Raw genomic sequence first — 26028 nt, 5'->3', positions numbered from 1 at the left:
GTTTCATTTTTAAAATCTCTTTAAAAGAAGCTCCCTGACAAGACACGGAACACCTTAGTGGTGATCTAGTGTGTACGTAGCCTAGCATGGAGAAAGGAGGAAGCGGAAAAACTTTCACTGAACAGCCACAGACTGTCCGTAAAAATGAGCATAGGATCACAAAGGTATCGAGTGAATTTGCTTTTGTGGGTAGCCTGATAATTTGACACTGGTGTTTATCGCTCGCTTGTGACGTGATTGGAGTTAAGGGTCAAAATTAAAGTAAAACCTGAAAATGAATCACGATAAGGGAAAATTCTGACACTAACTAATTGTAAAATATCATTATCATAAGCCCAACCAGTGGTTAATAAAAAGTTCTAATTAAATTCACAGTTAAAATTACTGTCCACAAACATTTATGAGGAAGGCATTCTTCTTTACTTAAATTTTGACACTTTTTTATCCAAAAAATGCCCATTAGTCATCCACTTAGCAGAATTGCCAAAATTAAGATACTGTGCTCTTATAGAAATTGTCCCAAATTTAACCACAAAATGTATGGACGTTTTGTGGCCATCACCAAAATACATAGAAATTGTTTTCGAACTTTCATGTTGTTTAGAAGTCCTTGAATTTCTCTTAGTTAAAAGGATTGGGCAATAAAATTCAGGTACTGGGGAATAATTTTTTATGGATAGATCTTAAAACATCACACAAAATTGTTTAGTATATCAATGGTATTTCCCGTTGATATAGAAGAGACCATAGTCACTGAATAAAAGCTATTATAACATGGCCTCGCTAAATATTTGTCGCAGATTATTTAAGTTTCACAGATAAAAAGAATTTCTGAGCTATGACTTTGATTATTGTTTGAAGTTTCTTCCGCCGAGTCTAATTAGCCATTGAAGTATCTTTAGAAATTGTACATCTATGCTATCATGTATTCAAGTTCCCACCCAGCATCCCTAGAAATAGAACATTCAAGAGATTCCAATGTCATTTCCAAAGAGCTGAAGATATGAAATGAAGAACCCGTGAGCTAGGCCAAGACGCTACCAACTCTTAGGTCTTCCTGTATTTGCTACAATGTCACAATGAAATAAAATTCACTTCAGTTTTTGTTTCTTGCTGCACGATTGACTCTTCTAATCCCGTCGTGGTTACGTATATGACAAAAACGAATTACCCCTCAAAAACCGCTGTCGTCAGTGCTCTTTCCTTTTGCTGATTCGCTTGAAATCAACCGTTTCGCGAAACCGCAGGACCACTCGCGGTTACCGCGGCGATTTCCATAACTAATGTTTGCAGGCTTCATTTTAAGGGGATCGTCAATGCTACAGAATCTTTAATTGCAAGCCATCTGGTTTTCAGAAGGCCAACGGGTTAATTTGGACATCAGTAGACAAGAATAAGGCAAGAGTCATTGAGATCGCGGCATGGTAAGTCAAGCTCACATTGCTACGGTCAGCAACTATATATACCTTTCATCCATCTTCATCATTTAAGACCTCATCTTCTGCCGTCTCTTTACAAAGCATTTTAGTGCTTTCCAACGGCCCAACAAAATTTTCCTCTTCCCATTTTTTAGTCTCTGAAATGGTGGCTTTGGCAATCATTGCTGGGACACTATTCATTCAATTCCACGCAGCGCTTTTTCATGTGAAAAATGCAAGAATGGACAGGTCTTGCTTTGCGTTGGACCGCAAAATTTCCTCAGGCTGACCATGAAATTTGAAGCGCGATTGGTTTAATCAAGTTTCACTGAAACTGTCTCCATAGGAGCACACACATTCACATATCGTGCCCGATTAAACCGTAGATTGCAAGTTAATCAGTTAGTCTAATATTTTTCAGAGATTTTTACTGTCTTTAATGATCTTTAGCTCTACTGCAAGTCTTGAAGTTTATCGATTAAGTTTGAAAAGTTTTTCACCTAAAAAAAATTACCTTCCTATCATATTGAATCTCAAAGGTAACCATTGCTGCATTTTGGCTTGTGTCTTGTTTGAAATGTTTCTGCATTCCTAATAAAATATCCGTAACATTTTTCGATGAGCTTTAAATCTAAGTGTATCTCCTTTTCTAATTCAAGATAGATCGTGATGCATTTAGGGATCCAAAGGTGTTGAATGTTGGTATTCTTAGTAATGGAAAAATGTCTAGGAAACTTAAGCATATCCAGGAGTTCAATTGTGAAATTTACCAATCCTTGAGAGGTTCTGCATTGAGGAATTTCTTGAAGCAAGATGAATTCAATATTTCTCCGTTCTAACTATAGTATCTACATAACTTTAAGTAAAAGAGAGCTTAAATTCCTTACTCTAGCAAAAAAATTTGAAGTTTGAAGTTTTTTTGCATCGTTAAATGTCGTAGAGTTAAAAGGGATCTTTATAGGACATAGCACGAATCTTTGATCCGTGTTTTGACAGCCATTAATTAATGATGAAGTAACCTGTTGGGTTTTTCGATTTTATCTCTGTAAATTTTGAGCTTTACACTATAGAGCAAAACCAAAACGCAAGGTGTAGCACACTGTACGAGCTGTTTAATTGACTTTAACCTTCTTTGGCTTATCTCTCATTCACTAAATATGTCGTAGATGTACCAACTTTCACCAGGTTTGTTAAGAGAACTCATGGTACAAGGAATTTATTTATGTAGAAGGTCAGACTTTATATAAACAAATCCTATTCGCATAGATTATTTTGGATTCTTCCAAAGACTGCTATAGTTTGGATCTTTCAAATTTACAACTTCCCGGGGGACTCCTCAAACGCTGCTTTATAAAATGTGTCAAGTAACAGTGACCTAAAAAGTTCCCCTTACCAATCTTTAACCTCTGCGGAGGCGTGATATGGCAAAGTCGATTTCTCCATAGTTTGGTTTTAGCTAGGAAGGTGAGCCGAAATTCTCACAACCCTCTGGCAGGACTAATCCCTGAACGACCAGGTGATGTTGGTCAAGAGCTCGGCCATGCAGACTTGTGGTTTCAACTTAAAATGTTTTAAATCTGTGAATCAGTGTGAGTCAAGCAGACGGCCTAGCAACGCGACGCAAACACTTATGCAAGACGTTTGTGTTGGTATTCTTGCACAGGATGAATCTTGAGCTAAAATACTTACTTAAATTCTATTGCAGTTCTACTTAATGCTGTTATTGATAATGTCGCTTAGTCTTAAGCTTGTTGTCTAAACGCTTTTGATAAAAAATTTTCATATACCATAAATATACCCTATTAAACCCCTACTCTTAATATACCCTATTAAGCCCCCACTCTCTATTAAGCCCCCTCTCTTTGAAACCACCCTCTAGGATTGAAAAAATGAAAAAGCCTCCCGGGGGCTTAGTGGAGCTTTGACGGTAATTGACCCTTTTTTTTGCACCCCAAGCGTAAGCTTTCAGATATAATTTGGCCTTGGATTCAAATGGAAACTATGAGTCTAGGACAGACGTGAGTGATGCACCTTCAAAAGGAAAAGATGGTGCCCACTTCCGCACTATCACTTCCTCAATGCTTACCTGACAAGTCAATGTCTATTTGAGTTTAGCTTTTTCTCGTCTCTGTCTGCTTCTACCACCACTATCCCCACCAATACCTCCACCCCACCCTCTTTCTTTTGAATTTTGATCAATGATCACTCGTGCAACAAAAGTCTGTATGCTTCTGCACTTAGTACTTTTATAAATACCTCAATGTATTCATATATTGATTATTGATAGTATAACCAACTCTTCTGCTAAGTTCTGCGGATGAATCACAAGAGGGGTTAGCAAGAAATGAGCCAATATCCAGTACATTCAGGAGAGGGGTACTCCAACCATAGTTACTTGACACAGAATCTGACTGTTTATAAATTCATAGAGGCTGTTGCTTTGATGCATTGAAAAGTCCGGCGGACAACTTACCTGGCGAGGCATGCGCACCAGAGCCACGGGCAGGGGCGCAGTGGGAGTTAACTTTTTTGGGGGGGGGACAAAGCTGAAGATTTTCCGATAAAACTATGATTTTTCCGACAAATTTTTTCTAAATACATTCCTTGAAGATTACCCTTGCTGCATATATTGCAACACTTGATACTACAATATCACGAATGGATCTGGAAATCGTTAACGAATGGATCGTTCATTATACACCTTTAAGTTCAACAATAGCCTTTATTCTAACAAAACTTACCAAATATAAATCGCTATAAACAAAACTGCAACTAGTATTCATCGTTCGACAAAATTTTCCTCTTCCAAGTCATGGCGAAAATATTAACTTTTTGCATCTTCTACAACACCAGCGAATTCATTTCGAAATGAACTGAGTTGAATTTTATCTGTCGAAAATAGGAGTTTATAAAATAACTGAGACCAGAGCGTTAATTTCCTTTACAAATTCCAGCAATGCGATAATTCCGATAAATACTCTAATGAAAATACGTAAGAAGGGTTGAGCATGCCCTATTTTACGACAGGTTTAAAAAATATGCGACTTTTTGGACAGGATCGATGAAAACCTTACATTTTTTCTAATATTTCAAATTTCCCGACAAACGTTAGATTTTCCGACTATCCGACAAAAAAATTTTCCAGGGGGGCGGCTGCCCCCCTGCCCCCCAGCCACTGCGCCCCTGGCCACGGGGTTTGGTCAACATAATTTATGAAAACTGGGATAAATAGTCAAGAAAAGAAAATCACAAATAGAAATGTTTCAAAAGTGCATTGACAAGAACAAATAAGCAATAATTTGATTTGGGTTTATGGATGAATTTTGAGGGACGTTATTCTGATGTTTTATACACCTAGGTTACTCCTAGTATGTGGCGAAATTTTTGCTTTTTTCGAAGCCATTTTCAATTTTTGTACCGCCGCAAAAACGTTATATTTTTAAATGAGCGGAAATGAGATCCATACATCGATCTGATAAGATTCATACATCAGAAAGAATTTGTCTTAAACCGTGGACGAATGTGTTTATCTTACATCCAAAGTTTTCGTAAAAGGATAATTTTCTAGAAGCAATTTCTTATTGAAGTACATTTCATAAATGCTGTGAAACAGAACCTATAACTCCCCAGCCACTATTGCTATAATGCTCTTTTTGATGAGTCAATAAGGAAAGTAAAAGACTGCCAAAAGTCTGCATTTTCAGCCTCAGATAGTTCTCCATACAACAACCAAGAGAAAACAATTTTGCAGCTCGGCGTTTCCAATGAATTAAAATTATTTTCATGCATGGGAAGGGAAAGGATTATCTTTAGCCATTATTTGTTTATCATGATCCATAAGTAAAACCATATTCCCGCGTTATAGGAGCCTGGGTCGGTAGATCTCCAAAGAGCTCAACCCATAGATATAGTTAGTGCCCGTAAACTTAGTGCCTTTAAGATGGCTAATTGCTTAAGCACAAGAAACATCAGAACGAGAAGTTTTAGTGAAACGAGAATTGAACATTGTTGTGTGCGATTCGTTCACTAATAATTCCATCCATCGACTAACGTGTCATTTCCAACTTGCGTCGCATCTTATTTTACGTACAGAGAACACGGAGCCAGAGAGAGAGACAGTGTTTGCTTGATTGTAACTGAACTCTGAACTATGAACTGACTTACAAAAAATTAACATGCTTATATACAGAAATGAATATCTGAAATTAACACTAATGATGTAAGGAAAACAAAGGATAGGAAGGGCGAGTAAAGGTGAGGAGTAAATTGAATAACGTGGCAAATATTAAGTAAACAATAGGAATTAGCGAATCCGCGAAATGAGAGTGACATAGAGGATGCCTGTGCTGCGATGTGAGAATGTGGGAAAATGACGGAATAAATGAGAAGGAAAAATTAACGTAAACAGGCCTACGCAGAGTCACTACAAAGTATGCCGCTGTAATCAAAGTGGGAGTCGCTGCGAAGGAGATATCCCGATTGGTTCACGATTACCGACATACCACGCAGTAACACCCTACCCTCAGCCTACGTGAACTTGACATGCCCAAAATATAGTTAGAGCTTAAATCACATTTCAGTCTATCTACCAATGAACAGAACTATTACTATCTGCAAATTTGATTATATGTTCTTGTCAGATAAAGTTTAAAGCAATAAGACTCGTGATGTATATCTAATTTCAATTTCCTGCACAACTCTGGAAATGTGATATTTCTTGCCCTGTCGGTAAAGCTTTTCTCTCAACAGCCGTTAACCACAGCAAATAGATACTGAACCGTTACCTCAATGAGATTTTTAATTTGACATTGCTGAGACCACTGTAACGTGTTTTTATGAAAGACAATCTTTCTTGGATTGAATACCTTGTTAAATATGTTCATCGTAACATCTTCGCCCTGAAGACGACAAGGAAAGATGCCAGAGACACCAACAGAATACGACTTTTAACGCCATAGGGAAATCACATGGCCTTATCGAGAGTCAAAATCAAGTCTTAAACCAAATTTTCAAACTTTTTAGATTGGAAGTGCTCGCAGAAAAAGCCCAACAAGCGCGGTCAAAAAGACACCACATAATGGCTCTGGAAAAGCCAACATTTCCCAAGATGACTTAAGCTTTTTGTCTGGCACTCTTCAGAGTTTAGAACGTCGAAATAAGGTCTGAAAGGATCAAGAAAGAAAAGGTATTCCCAGCTATGAACGAAAAATTGCCAATCAGAAAAACGCTAGCACACGAACCATTTTGGCACACATGGAGTTTAAAAACTTTCAGATAGAATGGATGCATACAATGTTCAAAAGACGTCCAACCACTCTCAAGAGGCGTTTCACGCACAAGGCGTATCTCGCATAAAGGCGTATCTTGCACAGGGCGTATTGTTCCAGCGAAAAGCGAGTCTCATCCCTGTCTGACATGTCCACTTTTTAATCATTTATGAACAATGTCCATTTTTTTAATCCATTGAATCTCTTGAATCTATTCCTGGGCCACCAAATCACACAATACAGTGTTCCAGGTCAATGAAAATATACCTCTCCCATTTTATCTTTTAACGGATTTCGATAAATTAAAATTTTTCCTCTTGGAATACAGATAGATATCTTCACCAGGCGTGCCATTCTAAAACATTAGGAAGGGGGGACTGTGCTGGCGGAAACTTCTAGGAGCATACCCAAGTTCACACCCATGGTCACACCCTATATACTTGCCTTTGAGTGCTTTAAAGATTCACCGTTATGCATCTATCTCATTTAGTTCATTAACCGACTACAAAATGCTAATTGAAATTGATCATTCATGGAAAATCAATAGCATAATAAAGTTTTAATTCACTTTGGCAAGTAAGGAATTCGCTTAACCAAATATATACTTTATAAGGGAGGGGGGCTGGAAACCACTAAATCCCTCTTAATTTTAACAATGGTGCTCCCCGAGCCCTCTACAACCTGATACCAGATTTGTTTATTCGCCATCTAAGTGATCGTAAAATAAAGATATGTAAATTGAATTCTGAGAGGATATGAAAAGTCATACGTAAAACGTTGCAATGCTCAAGTATTCCATGCCCAAAGCCGCTTTTTACGTTGTTCCTATGTCAGGTCACATTTATTCAATGACCTACAAAGCTCTGAACCAGTGTTGTAAAAGAGACACCTTGATCCCATGAAAAAATGGCTGCAAGAAGGACCCTTCAAGTGGTGTAGTGCATGCATAGAGCCCAGCCCCAGGAGTGAATGGCAAACAAAATAGCAATATACGAAACATCAAATTTTTCTCGAAAACTAGGGGGAAATGGGTTATAAGCTTTTTTTGTAGGACTTTTAAAGATTTAAATACAATGTAAACTCGAGCGAATTCTCAAAAACATTGGCGTAGACATATTTTGGTGCCGCTTTGATCGGATGACTATAGTTATTGAACAAAGGTTACCCTTAATGGCGTTATGCTACTGAAATGAACTACAGAGCAGAACTACAGAATAGTCGGTTACTAAAGATAAAGCAATGATGATAATTAATCGTATCCTGTTTTCTTTCTTCTGGAGGGATTGGTTACTTGATAACACGTCTTCTTTTATGGTTTCCATGACACCAATTATTTCCAAAAAGTTATCTCCTTCAAGTATTCGAAAATTCAATTCATTTAGCTTGTGTTCAGCTTAGGCCTCTTCTCCTTCTCTGTGAACGATTATTAAATCTTCCCCTGCTCTCCTCCCACTTTCCAACCTGCGTCGGAGCTCATGCTTATAGCATCTCTCTAACCTCCACACCGTTACTTAACTCTTTACAAAAAACGCGCTAAAAATCATCTACGTTGGAAAACTATCATTTCTCAAAGGTTAACAATGTCTTTCGAATTACGTTTCAACCGCTAAACCAATGCTTGCGAAAACTGAAACTCAACTAAGTCTTGTACCCGGCAAAACACTCCCTGTAAAATTACTGGAGAAATAACGGGAAAACCACAGTCTTGTTGCGCAATAAAACTTTCCACAGTGCTGAGTCACAAATTCTTAACATATGAAGGATTGCGAATTCTTGTCGAAACCACGAAACGTTGTTAATATTGATTGATAAACTAAGAAAACTAATATATTGGACCCCTGCAAGTTTAACTTAATGGTGACGATGTGTTCAAGTTTTTGTGTCCTTCAAATTGTAAATGGTCTTTGTGTCCTTGCATTTATTGAGGACCAATTATTTTCATTGCTAGAATATAGAATTTTTACAATATTTCTTACATACATACTACTATACATTTCAAATTACTAAACAGCACTGCAGGTAAGATGTCATAACAAGCGAAAGACAACGATTTCCCCATGTCAATATATAAAGAAAGGAAGCGTTTAACTGTATACAGTAGGCAGGGCAGAGCCCGGGGGAGGGGTTTGGGGGCTTTAGCTCCTTCACTTTTGCTGAAGTATGAAATTCGGGTTGTGGCATCAAGGAAATGGTGGATATACTACAATAAAGTTGCCAATTTGTCTAGAGCCGCCACCCCACCACCCCAAAATGTGGTCCAGCGTCCTTGTACAGTACACTACGAACGATTGAACGATTATTTATACTATGCTAGATTCTATCTCACATTGGATGTCAGATCAGGGTTGCAATGAATAAGATTAAATAGTGCCAATTTTGCACTGATACTAAGCATGAATAAACGGAAACTGAAAGGTAGCCAGGAAGTTCGAGAAACGTAAAAGCAGCCGGGTCTGAACACAGGCTAGGCATTTCTGAGAAACAGCTTAGAAAAGGCAGAGACATCTTCAGGGCAGTTTCTCTCTATAAAAACGGCTATTTGCCACTTGATTTAAATACGAGCCATTCTAATGTTGGCTATTCTAATGTACCAGCCAAGCCGGTTTTCTGTTCTTTACAAAACTAGAATAAAATCCTGTATCTTAGCAACAACGAAATATTTCTGTTGACTATTGAAATTCACTGTAAGCTTCCTCATCTTGTCTTTCCGAAGCCAGATTTGAATTTAATTGTATGTGCCAATAATCGGGTCATTAAATATGCAAAGTAAAAAGCTTATTGAATAAAAAAGATTAAAAAGAGTTTAACTTTATTCTCATTTTGTTCACTTTCTTTTCTTTTTTCCGCATGGGTTAATTTGTCGCTCGGACAAAAATAAAGGATAATTGCATCAGTTAGAAATTTGAATTTGTTATTCTGGTTATTTTATGCACTGCATTCTAAATCAATTGCTTTGGGCTTTCATATTGCTGAAAAGGGTGCGTAGAAAAGCTCCCCGAGATCGATGCAAAAGATGCAAAAGCAATTATATACAATGTCACAAAGTGAGAGTCCTTACTCTGTGACAATGTCTATTTTCGATTGCCCCTGCGTTGCAGCATACTTATGGTAGTTGCTAACTCAGAAAATACCAATCAACACTGGGACAAAGAAGGAAAAAGGGAAATGGCTAGTGGTTTCAGGAGCTTAGGGGCTGCCCATGCCAAAAGCACCCCTTTTCTTCTTCTAGATGTTGTTCCGAAAACTTCTTCTTTCTTTGAGCCCCTCTCCCTTCCTGTTTCTTGCATAGCAATACACTCTTGGCCTTGAATAAGAGTATTAGTTTCCAACCCACCGAGGGCTAGCCGAGATGGGCGGCACAACCCCCTTCAGCTATGCATTAGAGTTACCCCCCCCCCACCCCCAAGGTACAAAAATCAGTATAATGTCAACATTCCAGTTCAGAAATTCCACGAAATCTTTGTAGTTAAGACAAAATCAGTGTAATTCAGACATGGCGTCGCCAGCCCGAAGGGGCTTGGGTGAACAAAAAAGATTTACTCTACCAGCCCCTTCAGGCTCTTGAAAAATGTGGGAAATATTTTGTGTTTTTATTCTATTTCAAATTCTTTGCAAAAGCAAGATCTGATCAGGCCAATTTAGAAACAAAGTTGGTTTGTTTGAGATAAGGAAACTTTCCCTGTGTCGGTCTGGTGCCTCTGACGCGCTTAATCTGCGGCTTATAGAGCTGCGTGAAATCTGCGGGATTTGGAATATATTATCCTAATTTTTTTGTTCACGTGTTAAAGGTGAATAATTTATAGCTGAGAGCTTGTGCATGTTGCTCTCTCTTGACCGGGTGGTGCAGGAAAATGGCGTCAACCGATGTAAAGGATGCCCAGGTTTGTTCACTCACTGCTCGTAAAGAAGTATCGGCATACGAATTTGTCCAAACATTGACAGTTTTTTATGTGGCATGGGATCTGCATCATCAATTTTTGTGGCTATCTGTGTGTATTAAAGCGGATTTTGGCCTGTATCCATCGTTCGCATCGTAACAGCACACCGGACTAAATTGACGGGCGCTAAACATTTCGAAATATCAACCGGCTCCACAACCAGCATCGCAACAGTTATTCATGTTCTGGTTTGCCTTCATTCAAAAAATGGAAATATTTCTTTCAATATTATATGAAACTAATGACGAGAAACAAAATGCCCCAACAAGTTATAATTGAGATGAGTTCATAGGTGGTTTCAAATTAAGTGGGAGGTGCGGTGCATGTTTGACGTGCTAAGTACTCTTGCAGATGAATTTTAAGGAAACGTTGAGCGAAAAGCAGCAATGTGATTTTAGAAAAGACTTTATCAATGCTTTATGTCGGTCATAGAAAATCGTAGGTAAAGGGCTAAGTTGCCTAAGCTAGCTCTCAGGTCAATTTTTGTTACTTCAAAAGTCAAGCGAACTTTTTAACTTGTTGAGAAACTTGTGCTCAGAAAACGTTTCTTTCTCGTCAACTATTGATAATAATTCTGGTGTGTTCAGTTATATGATTAATCGTTTTCTTATTTTCACAGCCTGGTAATTCAGACAGCTACGATGTGACGATCAAAGACAGCAAGACTGGGGGGAAGAAGTCAAAAAAGGCAGAGTTAGATGATTTGAAAAAGGAAATTGAATTTGTGAGTAGATGTTTTGAGCGCCTAGTGTTTCTTTCTCAATTCCATGTGGGCTTCCTTTCTTGCTTTGAACAAACAGGCCCCTATTCAGATCAGCTTCACATGCAGGTAGAACTAACGTGCACATTTCGCCCTAGAGTTCTGCCTGTTTCGTATGGTTTCTAGCTCATTTTCTCGCATTTTCACTGAACCTTAACAAAGCACTAATCGAAGCATGAACTAATGAATTGTTTTATGGCTTTCCTTATGCATTTTTAGACTAACCAGTTACAAAGGTTCGTGCTTTTATTTTAAATCCCTCAACGACACCCGCCCCCTTCGAGCGCGTAAAGGTAATTCAGTTATCCCGATTATGGACGCGAAGCCTTGCCGAGTGCCTAAAGGAATCAGAAGTCGCTGGAATTATCACGCCATCAACTGCCGTTCCCTGATCAGTTTTAAAAATACATTTTTTGGCCTGAACTGACAATTTCAACGAATCTTTTGATATTTCGTACGGCAAACAGAATCCTACCTTGCCGGCCATATTTTCCGCGTTTACAACAACCTATATCCAGCGATCGAATTTGAAAAAAATTTCACATACAGAAAGCTCGTCGAAGACACACGTTTCGATGATGTTGTAAGATGAGTTTTACAAGGCTTTTTCCAACTACCAGTTGCTCATTCATAGTGTATGTAGGCATATTCGACTGGTACTGATTCATTGCACATTTAAACTTATTGTCGGCTAAAATAACAGTTACCATTTTCTCCTATAACTCACTTCAGTATAGGGGACACCTGTTTTTGGTATTGTAAATGGATTTAACTAAGGTTGGGGTTAAGTTTAACATTAAAACTCCGAAAGTGTTGTATAAGAGCATGGTAAAGGCCTTAAAGACAAAAAAGCCTAAAGAGAAAGATATTAAAAATAATAGAATAGAAACTTTATCATATGCATTTCTTGCCACAAATAGATTCAGCTGTATTTTCTGTCTTATGTCTAGAAGAAAAGTATAGGAAGCCTCATTTGGTGTAACTTTTTTTGTTCCATTTTTTCTCATAGCCTTTGGTTATTCTTAATTTGTTGGAACAGTTAGCTTTACTGTGTGATAAAATAGACACTTGGAAACAAGTTAAGAATTGCAGTGCATGTAGAATTGTGGATTCATACGTGTGAATTTGAGGTGTTGGAATGTTTTATGTAGGTATACTTGTATATGTATTAAATCTCATGACAAATGTTGACTTAACTGTGATCATCATGGTGGGAACAAATCTTTTGTTACTTTTGGTATAATTTGATAGCCATTGTTATGTCGCTTGTGGAAAAATCAGATATTTCATTTCTTCTGTTAATATTCTTTTGGTTCCATCAAGAGCTGCTTTGAAAATGTATTTCTCTTGTCAATTCAGTTCAAATGTTCTGTGTAGCACAGCACAACACATTGTTGTGGGAAATTGATAGCACCTACTGGTATAGATCCATTCATTTTAACTTTTTAAATAACATTGCTGGCATTTCCAAAGATCTTGGCAAAGAAATTATAACAGTTTTTAGAGAGAAGGGCCAGAAAAGTATCTGTTTGAAGGTGGTTTTTCTCCAATTGCTTTGTTTTGTTTTTTTGGATCAAATCATCTTCACATGGTTTCCATATTCTGATGTTTGTGCATTGATTGTTTTTGTTTCTTGAAGACTTTGCTTACATATCTATATATAAATATCCAAGGTGTTCTACCATTTAGGTATCTAAATTTGTTGCAACCTATTATTCATAATAGCTGCAATATAAAAAAATTAGTGTGAAGTAAGACAACAGTTAATGCACTGTTGTCGGACTGTTTTGATTATTTTGGAAATTGTGTGACAAGTAATATGTAAAGAAAATATAAATTTTATTTTTGCCTTTCGAAGGTACTATTTTACCGTTTTTATGCCTGACACATGGCAGAATGAGAGAAAAGTTTTCAGATGTCTATTGATTGAAAGCAAGAAGTATTACGCTTCCTAAAACACAATAAATTATGGATGAAATTATTCTTTTTTCTCTATTGTGAATGTTTTAAGAATCAAAATTGATGTTTAAAGCTATTCTTTTTCATGAAAATGTGGAAAGTTTTCTGGCATCTTGCTGTAGCATGTCCTAACCAGCCACATTAATTGATCTTTCATATCCTAATGTGACTCAAACATTTAAGCATGTAAAGTAGCATAAGCTTATTTCAGCCAAGGATATTGTTAACAAAATTCTTTTTGCAAGATTATGGATTAAGCTGGGATTTCTATTGACCTTAGAGGATAAAAAATTGAATGGTTTAGAAGATCAGAACCATGTTACAGAACATCTGCTGAGTATTTCATAATACTATCAGTTAATTTGTAGAGTGGAATGCAGTGCAGGCTATCCACTGCAATATTTCATTAATAGCTTATGTGAAGTCACCTTGTCAGGAGTGCAGCTGTTGAAATTTCATGATATAACAGTAAATCATAGGAAGGACTGGGTTTCTACCAGCCTTTACAATACTTTAGATCTATCAGCTTCTATAATTATCAATAGTTGAAAATTTGGTTGTGTTGATTGTTTGTGCCAGTACAATGCAGGCTGAAAATTTTAGCATTTTTACAGGGGCTTACAATTAATCTCTGAAAATAATACTCAAACAATTAAGATTGTTAAAGTTACAAATTGTATTTTACAAGAGAGGATGGGTTGTTGGTATTAATGAAGCTGTAAAAGTAGTTATAACTTTTAATCTCAATGTCCGAATTAGGTTTTTCAAAAGTGAATCAGGAAAATCTTTTTTTTTATGTTTAAGGTTTGTGTCTCTTGTAATTAAGATGGAAAAATCTGTTTTTTAAAATTTAAACAATTTGTAAGGTTGGTTTTTTTGTTGAGTGAAACCCACTCATGAAAAACTAATGCAACACTGATGAGATGTTGTTATTTGGAGCCTTGCATATTATTTGACAGAATGTTGTTCCTATCAGATAGGAGAAGATACTACCATATTTTAAGGTGCTTCTCTTGTCTCAAGGTGTTAAATAGAAATTACTGAAATTTCCACTTACTTGCTCCTAACACTATCAAAGTGAGTAAATATTATAGTTCAGACTTAAAAGTAGTTGCTGAGAAGTGCTATTTTGTAGTTGAAGGTTATTCCAGATAATAATTGCCTGTAATGATGATTCAGAATAAATATTGTAAGATTTGAAATAAATTTCCAGACCCTAGCCTGTCTGCAGACTTGACAAGTCTCTTGCTAAAAAATTTTTTTGCTACAGTTCCCTTAAGTCTGCACCAAGACTACCAGAACCTTTGCTACTTGCAAAATATACTTGATGGATGATTTCAAGTTCCTTGTGAAACTATCATCCATTCTCAAAAACCATCAATTTTTGTCAGGAGAAATTGAAAACCAATTTGGTTATGTGTCTACCACTATCTGTCAGTGTCTGTCAAAAACATTACCAAGGACTTCCTTTTTTCGAAATTCCTTCATGGCTCATGAAAGGTAATCTTGTGATCGTTTGAAATTTCAGATTGTCATTTGATATGCTGAGCTGTCTTAATAGGAGATATCAATGAATAAACCAGAAACCCCCTCAGTAATGGCACAAAACCACTTCTTAATTGCAGAATTTAATAATTTTTCAAGTATTGTAATTTTTTCTCATGTGAATGATTTGTATTAGTATTAACTACATGCTGTTATAACACTCTTTCTCTTTGTTGGCTATCAAATGTTAAGAAGTCACCTTGTGGATGATTTTTATGTTGGTTTGTGTTTTATCCATTTTTGGTATTATTCCTGTTTTAGCTATTGCTTAACATTAGTCTGTTTTTTCTTAGGATGATCACAAAGTCCCGATTGAGGAACTGGTCGACCGACTTGGAGCAGATGTCGACACTGTGAGTAGGATTTATTTTTGTTAATTGTGTGGCTTTTGCAAGTTTTGAAGAACCTGTCTTTTAGAAGAGGGGTGTCCCTGGAATTACAAGTGTTGTTGTAAAATATTTTGAATATCATCAAGAACGTTTATCTGAGCTTGATTAGGGCCGATAAATGTCAATTTACTTTTGACTGCCTGAAATTCCTTTTTGCTATATCGTTGTGATATAAAGCATGCTGCAGAAGCAACATATCTGTTAACTCAAAAGCATTTTTTAAATTTTTTCAGGGAATGTCAAAAGAGAGGGCGGCAGAAATTCTTGCCAGGGATGGTCCCAATGCCCTCTCCCCGCCTAAACAAACTCCAGAGATAATCAAATTCTTGAAACAGCTGTTTGGAGGTTTCTCCATGTTGCTGTGGATAGGTGCTGTACTTTGTTTCCTTGCATATGGTATCAGAGTTGCAAGAGAAGCAGAGCCAGCATTAGATGAAGTAAGTGTTTTCAACTACTTATATTTTTCACGTTAATCACAATGTCTTCAGTATTTCATATATCACTATATGTTCTTGTAGTGTGGTATTTTTTGCACAAGTTGTTTTAAATTTTAGGAATAAAGAAAGTTATTTGAATGCAGATGTTATAGAAACTGAAACAAATTTTAATGAAAATTATGGTTTAATGCTTGGGTAGAATTTAAGGAGAGTATGACCTCAAGCTGATGTTATGTCAAGTTGCCAGGTCTTTCTATCCTCTTTAACCATGGTAAGACCTTTGACTTAGATTAATTGTATTAAGTTGATTAAAGATTGTTATGTATCTTATTGATCAGGTTGATTTGATGAAGTTGTTAAAATTATCATTTTATTGATTAAGTTTTACAAGAATCTGATATTTATTTGCTTATTTTTTCAGTTTTACTTGGGATGTGTGTTGGCAGGTGTAGTCATTATCACAGGATGTTTCAGTTATTACCAAGTGAGTCTTTTTCAATATTTACCAATGTTGTGATGAAACTGTTTCAAAGCAATTGGTTGTCAATCTTAAAACAGAGTACTCCTGAAACATGCCATTTCGGGTGTGTATCTGGAGGAAGTATAGCGTTTAGCGAATTTGAATACACTAAACTATTATTAGAAGTTCACTTGTTCACCTCTTAAGATTGTTATATTTGATTTTGTAATATCTTATGTCCACATCATAGCTTGTACTTAATCACCTTTTTATTGTCATCCACAATTTTTGCCTTCTGACCATTAGAAGAAGCTGGCATTGTGAGGTTACTTTAAAATACTATATGGTTGCCTGATTAAATTGCACATAAATTCTAGATGATGTTTTTCTGTCATTTTAGGAAGCAAAAAGCTCCAGGATTATGGAAAGTTTCAAAAAGATGATTCCTCAAGAAGCTCTTGTGTTAAGAGCAGGGGACAAACTAGTGATGCCAGCTGAAGATGTTGTCCTTGGTGACATAGTTTTTGTTAAATTTGGGGATAGGATTCCTGCAGATCTTAGGATTCTAGAAGCTAAAGGTTTCAAGGTAACCAGAGTTTATACTTCTGGTAAATTCAAAACGGTTATGATAAATATATTTAACAGCTACAGGTTGTGATATGTATGGTCTCAAGGATTTGCTGTTGAAGTGAGTGACCTGAGCTACAGGACTTGTTCTACAAAAAACCTTCAGTTCATTGCAATTAGACATGACCACATAAGCTTTGATCTATAAGTTTTATTGGGTGTTTACTTTCAGCATGACTTTAATTGTCTTCCTTTCTGCCATGCAAATGAGTTTTTACATATAAACTTGGCTAGCATAGCATGCAAATGTATCAACAAGTGTCTGCTTCACACAGAGTATGTCTTTTCAGCTAAAACAATGAGCTGGTGCTATTTCCATCTTTAGGTAGACAATTCATCTCTAACTGGTGAATCAGAGCCTCAGCAACGTAGCCCAGAGTTCACCAATGATAATCCTCTAGAGACCAAGAATATTGCCTTTTTCTCGACAAATGCAGTAGAGGGAACAGCAAAGGGTATTGTTATTGCAACTGGAGACAGAACTGTCATGGGCAGAATTGCACATCTTGCTAGTGGACTTGGCGTGGGCAAGACACCAATTGCAAAGGAAATTGAGCATTTCATCAACATTATCACTGGTGTGGCAGTCTTCCTTGGTGTCAGCTTTTTCATCATCTCAATCAGTATGCAGTATGAATGGCTGGAGGCTGTTATCTTTTTAATTGGTATCATTGTTGCTAATGTACCTGAGGGTTTGTTAGCCACTGTCACTGTAAGTACCATGCAGTTTACCTTAATTTCGATTATATCTGTTGCTGGTGACCAAAGAAAACTAGAAGCTCTGTCCTCATTCTGCCAAGCAAACAACTTAGGTGACAAGTTGAATCCCTTAAGGATTTCAAAGCATGTGCCTTAAAGATGTGCAATAAGCTTGCTTACTTAACACTATAAAAAATTTGCTTCCTTTGTTTTTAATGTAGAAAGTGCTAGGGCAAATTGAATAACCTTTCCATACTTTGCCATTTGGTCATGGATTTTTGAATCCTCTAAACAATTTAAGTGCTTCTAAGGTCCAATAATCACCACATCATTTTTTCTTTAAAACCAATGTGAAATTTTGCTGATTTCGATGAATTAAGCTATTTTTGACGATAGGATGTTGTAATCCTGTTTAAAGGCTCAGAAAGTGCCAAAACACAGAATAGAGGCAAAACAAAGCATGCCTCCAGTGACGTCAGGAGGTGTTGCTGATGTTGCTTGGGGAGCATGTAAATACAATAGGCCTAATGAACCAGCATGATAATTGTAAAGCGGAAGCAAAGTTTATGATGAGGAATATTCAGACCTAATACAACCAGAAAATAATAGTGTTTATTTCAACATGTTTTAGTTAGAAAGCTGCTGCCATAACAAACTGTCTGCTGCGGTGATTTGATTTGGCCTAACCACACAGAAACAATTATGATCATGCTTACAGCTCACAGAGGGCGAAAAGTGAACTGGACATTATGTAGCTTCTTATTTATTTCAATATTGTTACCAAACAAGAACTCAGTTCGTTAAAATTGTTGTCAACTCCACCACTACGACTGTTAGAAGCACTTTAAAGGTATCCTATGCATTTCTTGTCAGAACTGTGTCATTTTTTATTAATATTTCTTCTACAAGGTCTGTCTGACACTTACTGCAAAGAAAATGGCTGCCAAGAACTGTCTAGTAAAGCATTTAGAAGCTGTAGAGACCCTTGGAAGTACATCAGTTATTTGCTCAGATAAAACAGGAACACTCACACAAAATCGTATGACAGTTGCTCACATGTGGTTTGATAACACAATTATTGAAGCTGACACGACAGAAGATCAATCTGGAGTTGCACATGATAAGGTGAGCTTTTCATTTTCACATGAATTCTCTGTTTGGTTTCAGTCAAGAGCTTTGATTGTGTTTTCAAGTCTCCTGCTTCACTGCAATATCTATGTCATCTTGGACAGTGATGACGAAATAATTTCAATGCCAAATGGCTCAGGCAGGAAGAAGCTTAATGTTTCAGAAACAGGGACCTTTCCAAAAGTTCGACTTATTTTAAAATGAAGCTGTACTCAGTCATGCCATCCTTCTTTTATCTGGCTCCTTAATTTCATTGCATGATCTAGCTAATAATGTGAATCCTAAATATCTCAATACACTGTTTTACTTGCTTTGATTTGGGTTTTTTTATTGGCTTAAAGTCAGGTTTTACAGTTTGCTGAACAATATTTATATGATGTGTCGCAGGTGCAAGCTAAAAATTAAAACAAAATGTTTCATTCTATTGTCAAGTTGTGCAATCGTTGTAACTAAGACCTTAGAAAGCACAGCTGTAAACCTAAGCCGTCCTTCTTTTTGTACTTATTCATTGTCGCTTTGGTCAAAGATGAAACTTTCGGTCGATTCACAAGATTTTATAACTCTCCTTAAAGGCATTGAGTTATGGTAAATAGGCCTTGTCTATAGGGGGTCATTTGGTTCCGGCTTTATCGCTGCTGTTTCGTGTGATATTTGCATCCGTTGTTGAAAACTTGCGATTGATGGAAATTGTTTTGTCAATCAGTACGAGGCTAGTTCATGTGACCAGGTCAACCGATAGCATCGCAGTCATGAAAACCATGACTCAGCTTATTTTGGCACTTAGGGTACACCCAATCCATTTTATCACGACTCAATGCCTTTAAAGATCCCTGAATGCTCATTCCGTGAATCTATAGGAGAAGGTTTCAATAGCATAAAGGCAGTGTGATTTCACTTGCCTTTCTTCAAACAAGATTGGTTGCACAGCATGAAACCATTTACATTCTCAAATAGCCCATTGATGAAGTCTAACGAGAAAGTGTTTATTATATATTTTTAAATTAGAATCTAAGGCCATCTACCGTTGAATCGCCATAATCAAACGTAAATTGTACTTTATTCATAAAGTTGCTGTGCCAAATTTTTTTGTGATATTTTTCACGTCCTGTTTACAGCTATCTAGTAGCAAAGAAATGAATCGTTTCTTTGACTTCATCACTTTTACTTCATTTGTGTAAAAGTAAGATTCGTAGGGGCAGCATTTTTTGTCAGAAGCTATTATTTTTTTACCTTCGTATTTGTAAACAATAAATAAAATCACTGCAGGGATCCCAAACATGGCAAGCACTTGCAAGGATAGGAACATTGTGTAACCGTGCAGAATTCAGGACTGGAGAACAAGACAAGCCAGTTTACAAACGTGAGTGCAACGGAGATGCATCAGAGACTGCCATCTTGAAATTCACAGAGCTGTCATTTGGCCATGTCATGGACTACAGAGCTAAAAACAAGAAGGTCTGTGAAATTCCATTCAATTCAACCAACAAGTACCAAGTTTCGATTCATGAACAGGAAGGCGATGACCAAAGATACATTCTTGTGATGAAAGGTGCTCCAGAGAGAATTCTGGATAGGTGCTCATCCATCTTGATAAACGGGCAGGAACAGGTACTGGATGAGACTATGAAAGAAGCATTCAACAGTGCGTACCTCGAACTTGGAGGTCTTGGTGAACGTGTACTTGGATTCTGTCATTACTACTTGCCAGCTGATCAATACCCACGTGGCTACGAGTTTATTGGTGATGACCCACCAAACTTCCCATTAGACAAACTCTGCTTTGTTGGTTTGATGTCCATGATTGATCCCCCAAGAGCAGCTGTACCTGATGCCGTATCAAAATGTCGTAGTGCTGGTATCAAAGTTATCATGGTAACTGGTGACCATCCTATCACTGCCAAGGCTATTGCCAAGGGTGTGGGTATCATCTCTGAAGGCACTGAAACCGTTGAAGATATTGCACAGCGACTAAACATCCCTGTTGAAGATGTGAACAAGAAGGAGGCAAAAGCTTGTGTCATGCATGGAAGTCAGTTGAAGGACCTCTCCGCTGATGAGCTTGATCAGTTACTGAAGCACCATACAGAAATCGTGTTTGCCAGGACATCACCACAGCAGAAGTTGGTCATCGTTGAAGGGTGCCAGAGACTCGGTTCCATTGTAGCTGTAACTGGTGATGGTGTTAATGACTCCCCTGCCTTAAAGAAAGCCGATATTGGTAAGTTGAAATTTTAACTAAAAGCTTTGCAGGATGATTGGTGAAGGATAGCTCTCCGAAAGCGACAAGGCTGCAGAATTTGTGGAAACAACTTTTCAGACAACTAGTAAATGTCTTCCGATCTATCCGTAACACATCACATAAGTTTTTTGCATTTGGTTCTCGTGCTTATAGCTCCTATGTAAAGACAAGATTACTCTGGGCCACTTTGATTTTGATGCCACGGACTACGTTTAAAATGCAGTGATAGTGGCCTTGCAACTCTGTTGTCTAATCAACATCTGTGTAAATCTTTATTGAGGAAGTTTGTTAATATTTTTCAAGGTGTTGCTATGGGTATTTCTGGATCTGATGTCTCAAAACAGGCCGCTGATATGATCCTGCTTGATGACAACTTTGCTTCAATCGTCACAGGTGTAGAAGAAGGTGAGTCAGCACTTATTTTAGTAGAAGAATATTAGTAATAGTAGATTACCCTCTGGATTACCAACCCCCCACTCTGGAAAGGGCCATTTGATGACTCTCCGAAATACAGCTCTGATAGAGCCGACTCTAAAGTCAGTGAATAACAGAAAACTCCCGTAAACTCATTTAAGGAAAACAGACACCTTTAAAATATCGATGAGTGCTTAGCAGAAATGTTGATGAGTGTGTCGAAATGTACTGATTGGGCTCCTTGTAGCCACAAGTGTATTGCCTGACTGATCAGAAATGTATAGAAGTTCCTTTGTGTATACGCATGTTGCCTTTTTATGTTGGGAATTTTTTGTTTTATCTGAAGTCTTTCATTGCGACCTTGCTGCTAGAAAAATTCCACTTTACATTTCTCTTTTGATTGCTTTTATAGATATCTTGTATATATATGTTCATGGATATTTCTGTAGTTTCTCGTTTTCTAAATAATGCGTCACTCTTTCAGGTCGTTTGATTTTCGACAACTTGAAAAAGTCAATCGCATACACATTGACAAGTAACATTCCTGAGATCTCACCATTCCTTATGTTCATTTTGTTGGCAATCCCACTACCTCTTGGAACAATCACAATCTTGTGTATTGATTTGGGTACTGATTTAGTACCTGCCATTTCCCTTGCTTACGAGAAAGCTGAAACTGATATCATGAAGCGAATGCCAAGGGACCCTGTTAGAGACAAACTTGTCAATCAGAGGTAAGAACCATTTCTTGCTGGTGCTGATTATAAAAACATAGCGCCATAGCTGGATGATCGACGTGCTGTCTACAAGGCAATTTCATGATTGAAACGGGCTTAATGATTTATTGATCATTTTTCCCCGTGCCTCCTTTATCTTCAGAGCCTTGAGAAGAAAATTAAAGGATTCAATAGTTGCATTCAATTCTGCTTGCATTTACTCTGCTTAGAATCAGGGCACTAATTACAATCGCACGAAATATAGACCCAAGGATACAAATTCCTAAAGATACATTCTGTCACAACTTTTCACGCAATATTTTGAGAAACTATGTCCGAAAGCAACTATGATACAAAGGACCATATACTGTTATTTCATATATCGACATCTGTGTTCTGTCTATTCTTAGTTGTAATCCCTTAAATGCATACATGTTCGTTTTTGTTTTGTAGGCTTATCAGTTTGGCTTATGGTATGATTGGTATGATTCAGGTATGTAGCTAAAACTTGAACTTAAAACTTTCTTTCGTACAACTTTCACAACTATGAATAGGTCCTTGTCAGAATTATGTTATTTATTAGAACGATAATTGTTAAATGTTTGAGTAATTTGTCTCTCCCCTCTTCTTATCACCCCCCCTTCTTATCAGGTTTTTTTTGGAAATGATTTTCTGTATATATAGTTTATATTCTAGGCCGCCGCTGGTTTCTTCACATACTTTGTTATTCTTGGCGAGTGTGGATTCCGCCCAAGCATGCTCGTTGGATTGCGAAAAGCTTGGGATGACAAAAACAACAATGCAGTCGTTGACAGCTATGGATCTGAATGGGTAAGGGCTATTGCAACCGGCGATTCAGTGTTGTCCCTAAAGCTGTTGAGAGAAACTCTTAAACGTGTCCCAGATATATGTATTTGAACGAAGAGAGAGGTGCTAATCTGATCACCATTGTGATGGATTGTATCTAGAGGTTTTAAGAAGAATGATTAAATTACTCAATGACCGATTTGCTTCTCGTGACACCATTTTGTTCAATCTTTTTCGTAGGTGAACTTATGTATTAATTGTTTTTCTACTTGCAATACTTTTTGGCAAACTGGGTTTCACTAAACACATTTAAAAATTTCTTCGCGAGCAAAGTCACCTGCTGCTCTTTATCAATAAGAAGCTTCACCAGCTGTCTGTCTTTCTATCGGAGTTCTTACTTGAGGCTGCCAAATTTCTTTTCAGACTTTCCATCAACGTAAAGAATTGGAATTGACATGTCACACTGCCTTCTTCGTTACTATTGTCGTTGTGCAATGGGCCGATTTGATTATTAGCAAGACCAGACGACTCTCAATCTTCCATCAAGGAATGACGTAAGAATTTTTCATCTCTTTGTTTGTATGTGTGTGAGAGTGTGATAGGGCTCCATTTATTCATAAAGAAAAGCTGTAGAATCATTGGATTTTTTTATTACTTCTTTATTTTTTTTATATTGAGTTTATTTTATTTTTACAGAAACTGGATGTTGAATTTTGGTATATTCTTTGAGACAATGCTTGCTGCTTTCTTGTCATACACGCCTGGTGTCCAACTTGCACTTAGATTGAGACCGCTAAAGTAAGTAAACCTTCGAAGATAAACGTTGATTTCCACCTTCACAAAGAAAATCGCTGATGAATAAGGAAATTGATTATACCATGGCCAATTTGGAATTTAAAACAACCATTGCATTATCAAGCCAAAAAGGTGCAAGATGTTTGAATGCTTAGAGAATCGCTCTAATCTCTTTGCCTGAAATCTCCTGTCCTTGATAAACTATCCTGTCTTGATTTATTAATGCCATTTGTTCTCAACAATGTTGGGTATCTTCGTAGTTATTCCCAATACTCGCTTTATTTCAGTGCTTCCTGGTGGTTCCCTGGATTCCCATTCTCACTTCTCATCTGGATTTATGACGAACTTCGAAGATATTTCATCCGTCGTTATCCTCACGGTATGTGTCAGTTCTCGCTGCTACTACATCACTTACTCTTACTTATATGTCTTTAAAAATTACTTAATTATTTATAAAATTCTTTTAGAAAATTACTTAATCAACTTCTTTGTTACGAAGTCGGCTGCTTAGTTGTATAATTTCTTAGTAGGAATATGTTGAGTCGTTGAGATTTTCAAATCATTTCGCTATTTTTCACTCGAAATAAATTTTCCGTCAGTTTTTCGAGATTCAACGCGTTACTTCTCGAATTCGCCTTAGAAAGCTGACTTGTCAATTACACTTGCTCACTTTCTTGCTTGCTTGCTTGCTTGCTTGCTTGCTTACTTGCTTACTTGCTTACTTATTAACTTGCTTGCTTGCTTACTTACTTACTTACTCAGTTAGTTACTTACTTAACCTAACTTAACCTAACTTAACTTAACTCAACTTAACTCAACTTAACTCAACTTAACTCAACTTAATTTACTTCTTTTCAATATTCCAATGCGATGTATGACCAACCAGTAATCGTTTTTTTCTTCCATGCAGGCTGGGTCGAGAGAGAAACATATTATTAAGTGCTCATCAACCGTTATCCTTGGAACTGTATAGAGGATGTTACAGACCTAAGTAAATTGATAGGATGTTCTCGTGTGCTTAATCTTAAATCTGATTTTCTAACTAGATCAAGTTGACTATAATTTATGAAAACAGACATTCCTCTTCATTTATTAAAGTCCTTTACTTTTTTTATGATAAGGCCCTTACTTTCGTCTTATTCGAGTTTCATGTTTAGCCAAAGTTTTTAATTCTTTGATTCGCAGGCCATTTTCGTCATGAATCATGCTAGTATTTGTACAGAAGTTGTTTGCATAATGTTACCTAACCTCACTGAATTTTCCTAGTTAGTAAATTTTCACCAATCGAATTCCGATCTTCAGTAGTATTTCTCGGCATGAGAATCTGAACTTCGAAATATTTAATTGCCATGTTGTTCATCTTTGTTCCTCGAGTGATTTTAAAATCGAATTTGTTAATTTGTTATATTTTCATCTTGGTTTAACTACGAATTTTATCATGTAGATGGATTTCTTAAGACTGCAATAATGTGTATGTTTTCGCTTGCATCCAAAACCGTATAACAGTTGTTTTGTCATTCGTCAAGGGCTGCATGCTGAAGGTTGTCACGAGGGCTCCTCAGCGCTCGTCAACATAATCCTGTGGTAGCGCGAAAGATTGTCAGAACTGTCACATTTCCTGTCGTCCAATCGATGCTTTAACCTTTTTTTCCTGGGCAAGTCTACTTAAAAGAACCAACACCGGTGGTGTGTACCCATTTTCGCCCCATATCTCTTTTGTCCCCTTATCTGTTGCCCCTCGCAGCCCTGATTTTTAATGCAACCGCACTCGCTCGGTTTAACCCAAATTGTTATCACGCCTCTAAAAGAGTTTCTGATTTTCCCATTTAGGCATCCATGAAAGAGCACGGAATGCTTTAGCACGCTAGGATTTAATAATAGAATAATTCACGAACCAATTCTAGTTCGGCTTTTCCTTAGAATTTAATCAAAAAGCTGCTCAGTTACCGAGAACATTTATGCTTTTATTTTGACAATTAGTAAACCCCCGTTGGAGTAGTGTCCCAAATCGGTTATATTCAGTAGGAGGGTTGTTCTTTCGCACACAATTATGAGGAACACATCTACTACGCACACAATTATGAGGAAATGTTTCATGATCTCGTTTTAATTTAAATACTTCGTTGTTACGTTAAGAGTACTAAGTTTCCAGTGTGACAATTATGAGAATGAGAGGATAGGTTTGTTGATGACACTAAATATTACACTGTTGTTGGAAATTCTTGTTTTGTTGTGTACCCACCTAACTAAATATGTGCTGTGTAACATCAAGTATCTCATTGTGATTGCCAAGGTGTCGCTAGAATGTATGTTTCTGACGACACAGGCTACGAAAGGCGAGATATTATTGTCTGTTTTTTTCATGTTTGCTATTAGAGCGCCGAAACTGAACCAGATGTTTCTTTTCTAATGGCATTTACTGGACTGGAC

General features: G+C 37.1%; 1 protein-coding gene across 2 annotated transcripts; it reads left to right on the top strand.

Moving 5' to 3' along the window:
• The first annotated feature begins 1284 nt into the window (after positions 1–1284).
• LOC135684128 (sodium/potassium-transporting ATPase subunit alpha) lies at positions 1285–25817 on the top strand. Of its 2 annotated transcripts, none has more exons than XM_065199536.2 (17): positions 1285–1424; positions 11243–11347; positions 15181–15240; positions 15510–15713; positions 16135–16197; positions 16574–16759; positions 17126–17512; positions 18409–18624; positions 19894–20845; positions 21170–21271; positions 21765–22014; positions 22450–22489; positions 22693–22827; positions 23227–23357; positions 23500–23601; positions 23886–23977; positions 24509–25817. In XM_065199536.2, exons 1-17 carry the CDS (start codon positions 1422–1424, stop codon positions 24535–24537), a joined length of 3057 nt encoding a protein of 1018 aa, XP_065055608.1. In that variant the 5' UTR covers positions 1285–1421; the 3' UTR covers positions 24538–25817. The 2 variants fall into 2 exon arrangements, with proteins under 2 accessions (XP_065055608.1, XP_065055607.1); XM_065199535.2 differs by lacking the exon at positions 1285–1424 and adding an exon at positions 10418–10566.
• Positions 25818–26028: the final 211 nt, after the last annotated feature.

This window comes from Rhopilema esculentum, chromosome 21 (genome assembly GCF_057945365.1).
Source record: "Rhopilema esculentum isolate cy_ngs chromosome 21, ASM5794536v1, whole genome shotgun sequence".
Classification (NCBI taxonomy): Eukaryota; Metazoa; Cnidaria; class Scyphozoa; order Rhizostomeae; family Rhizostomatidae; genus Rhopilema; species Rhopilema esculentum.
This window is presented reverse-complemented; position numbering and strand designations above follow the sequence as displayed.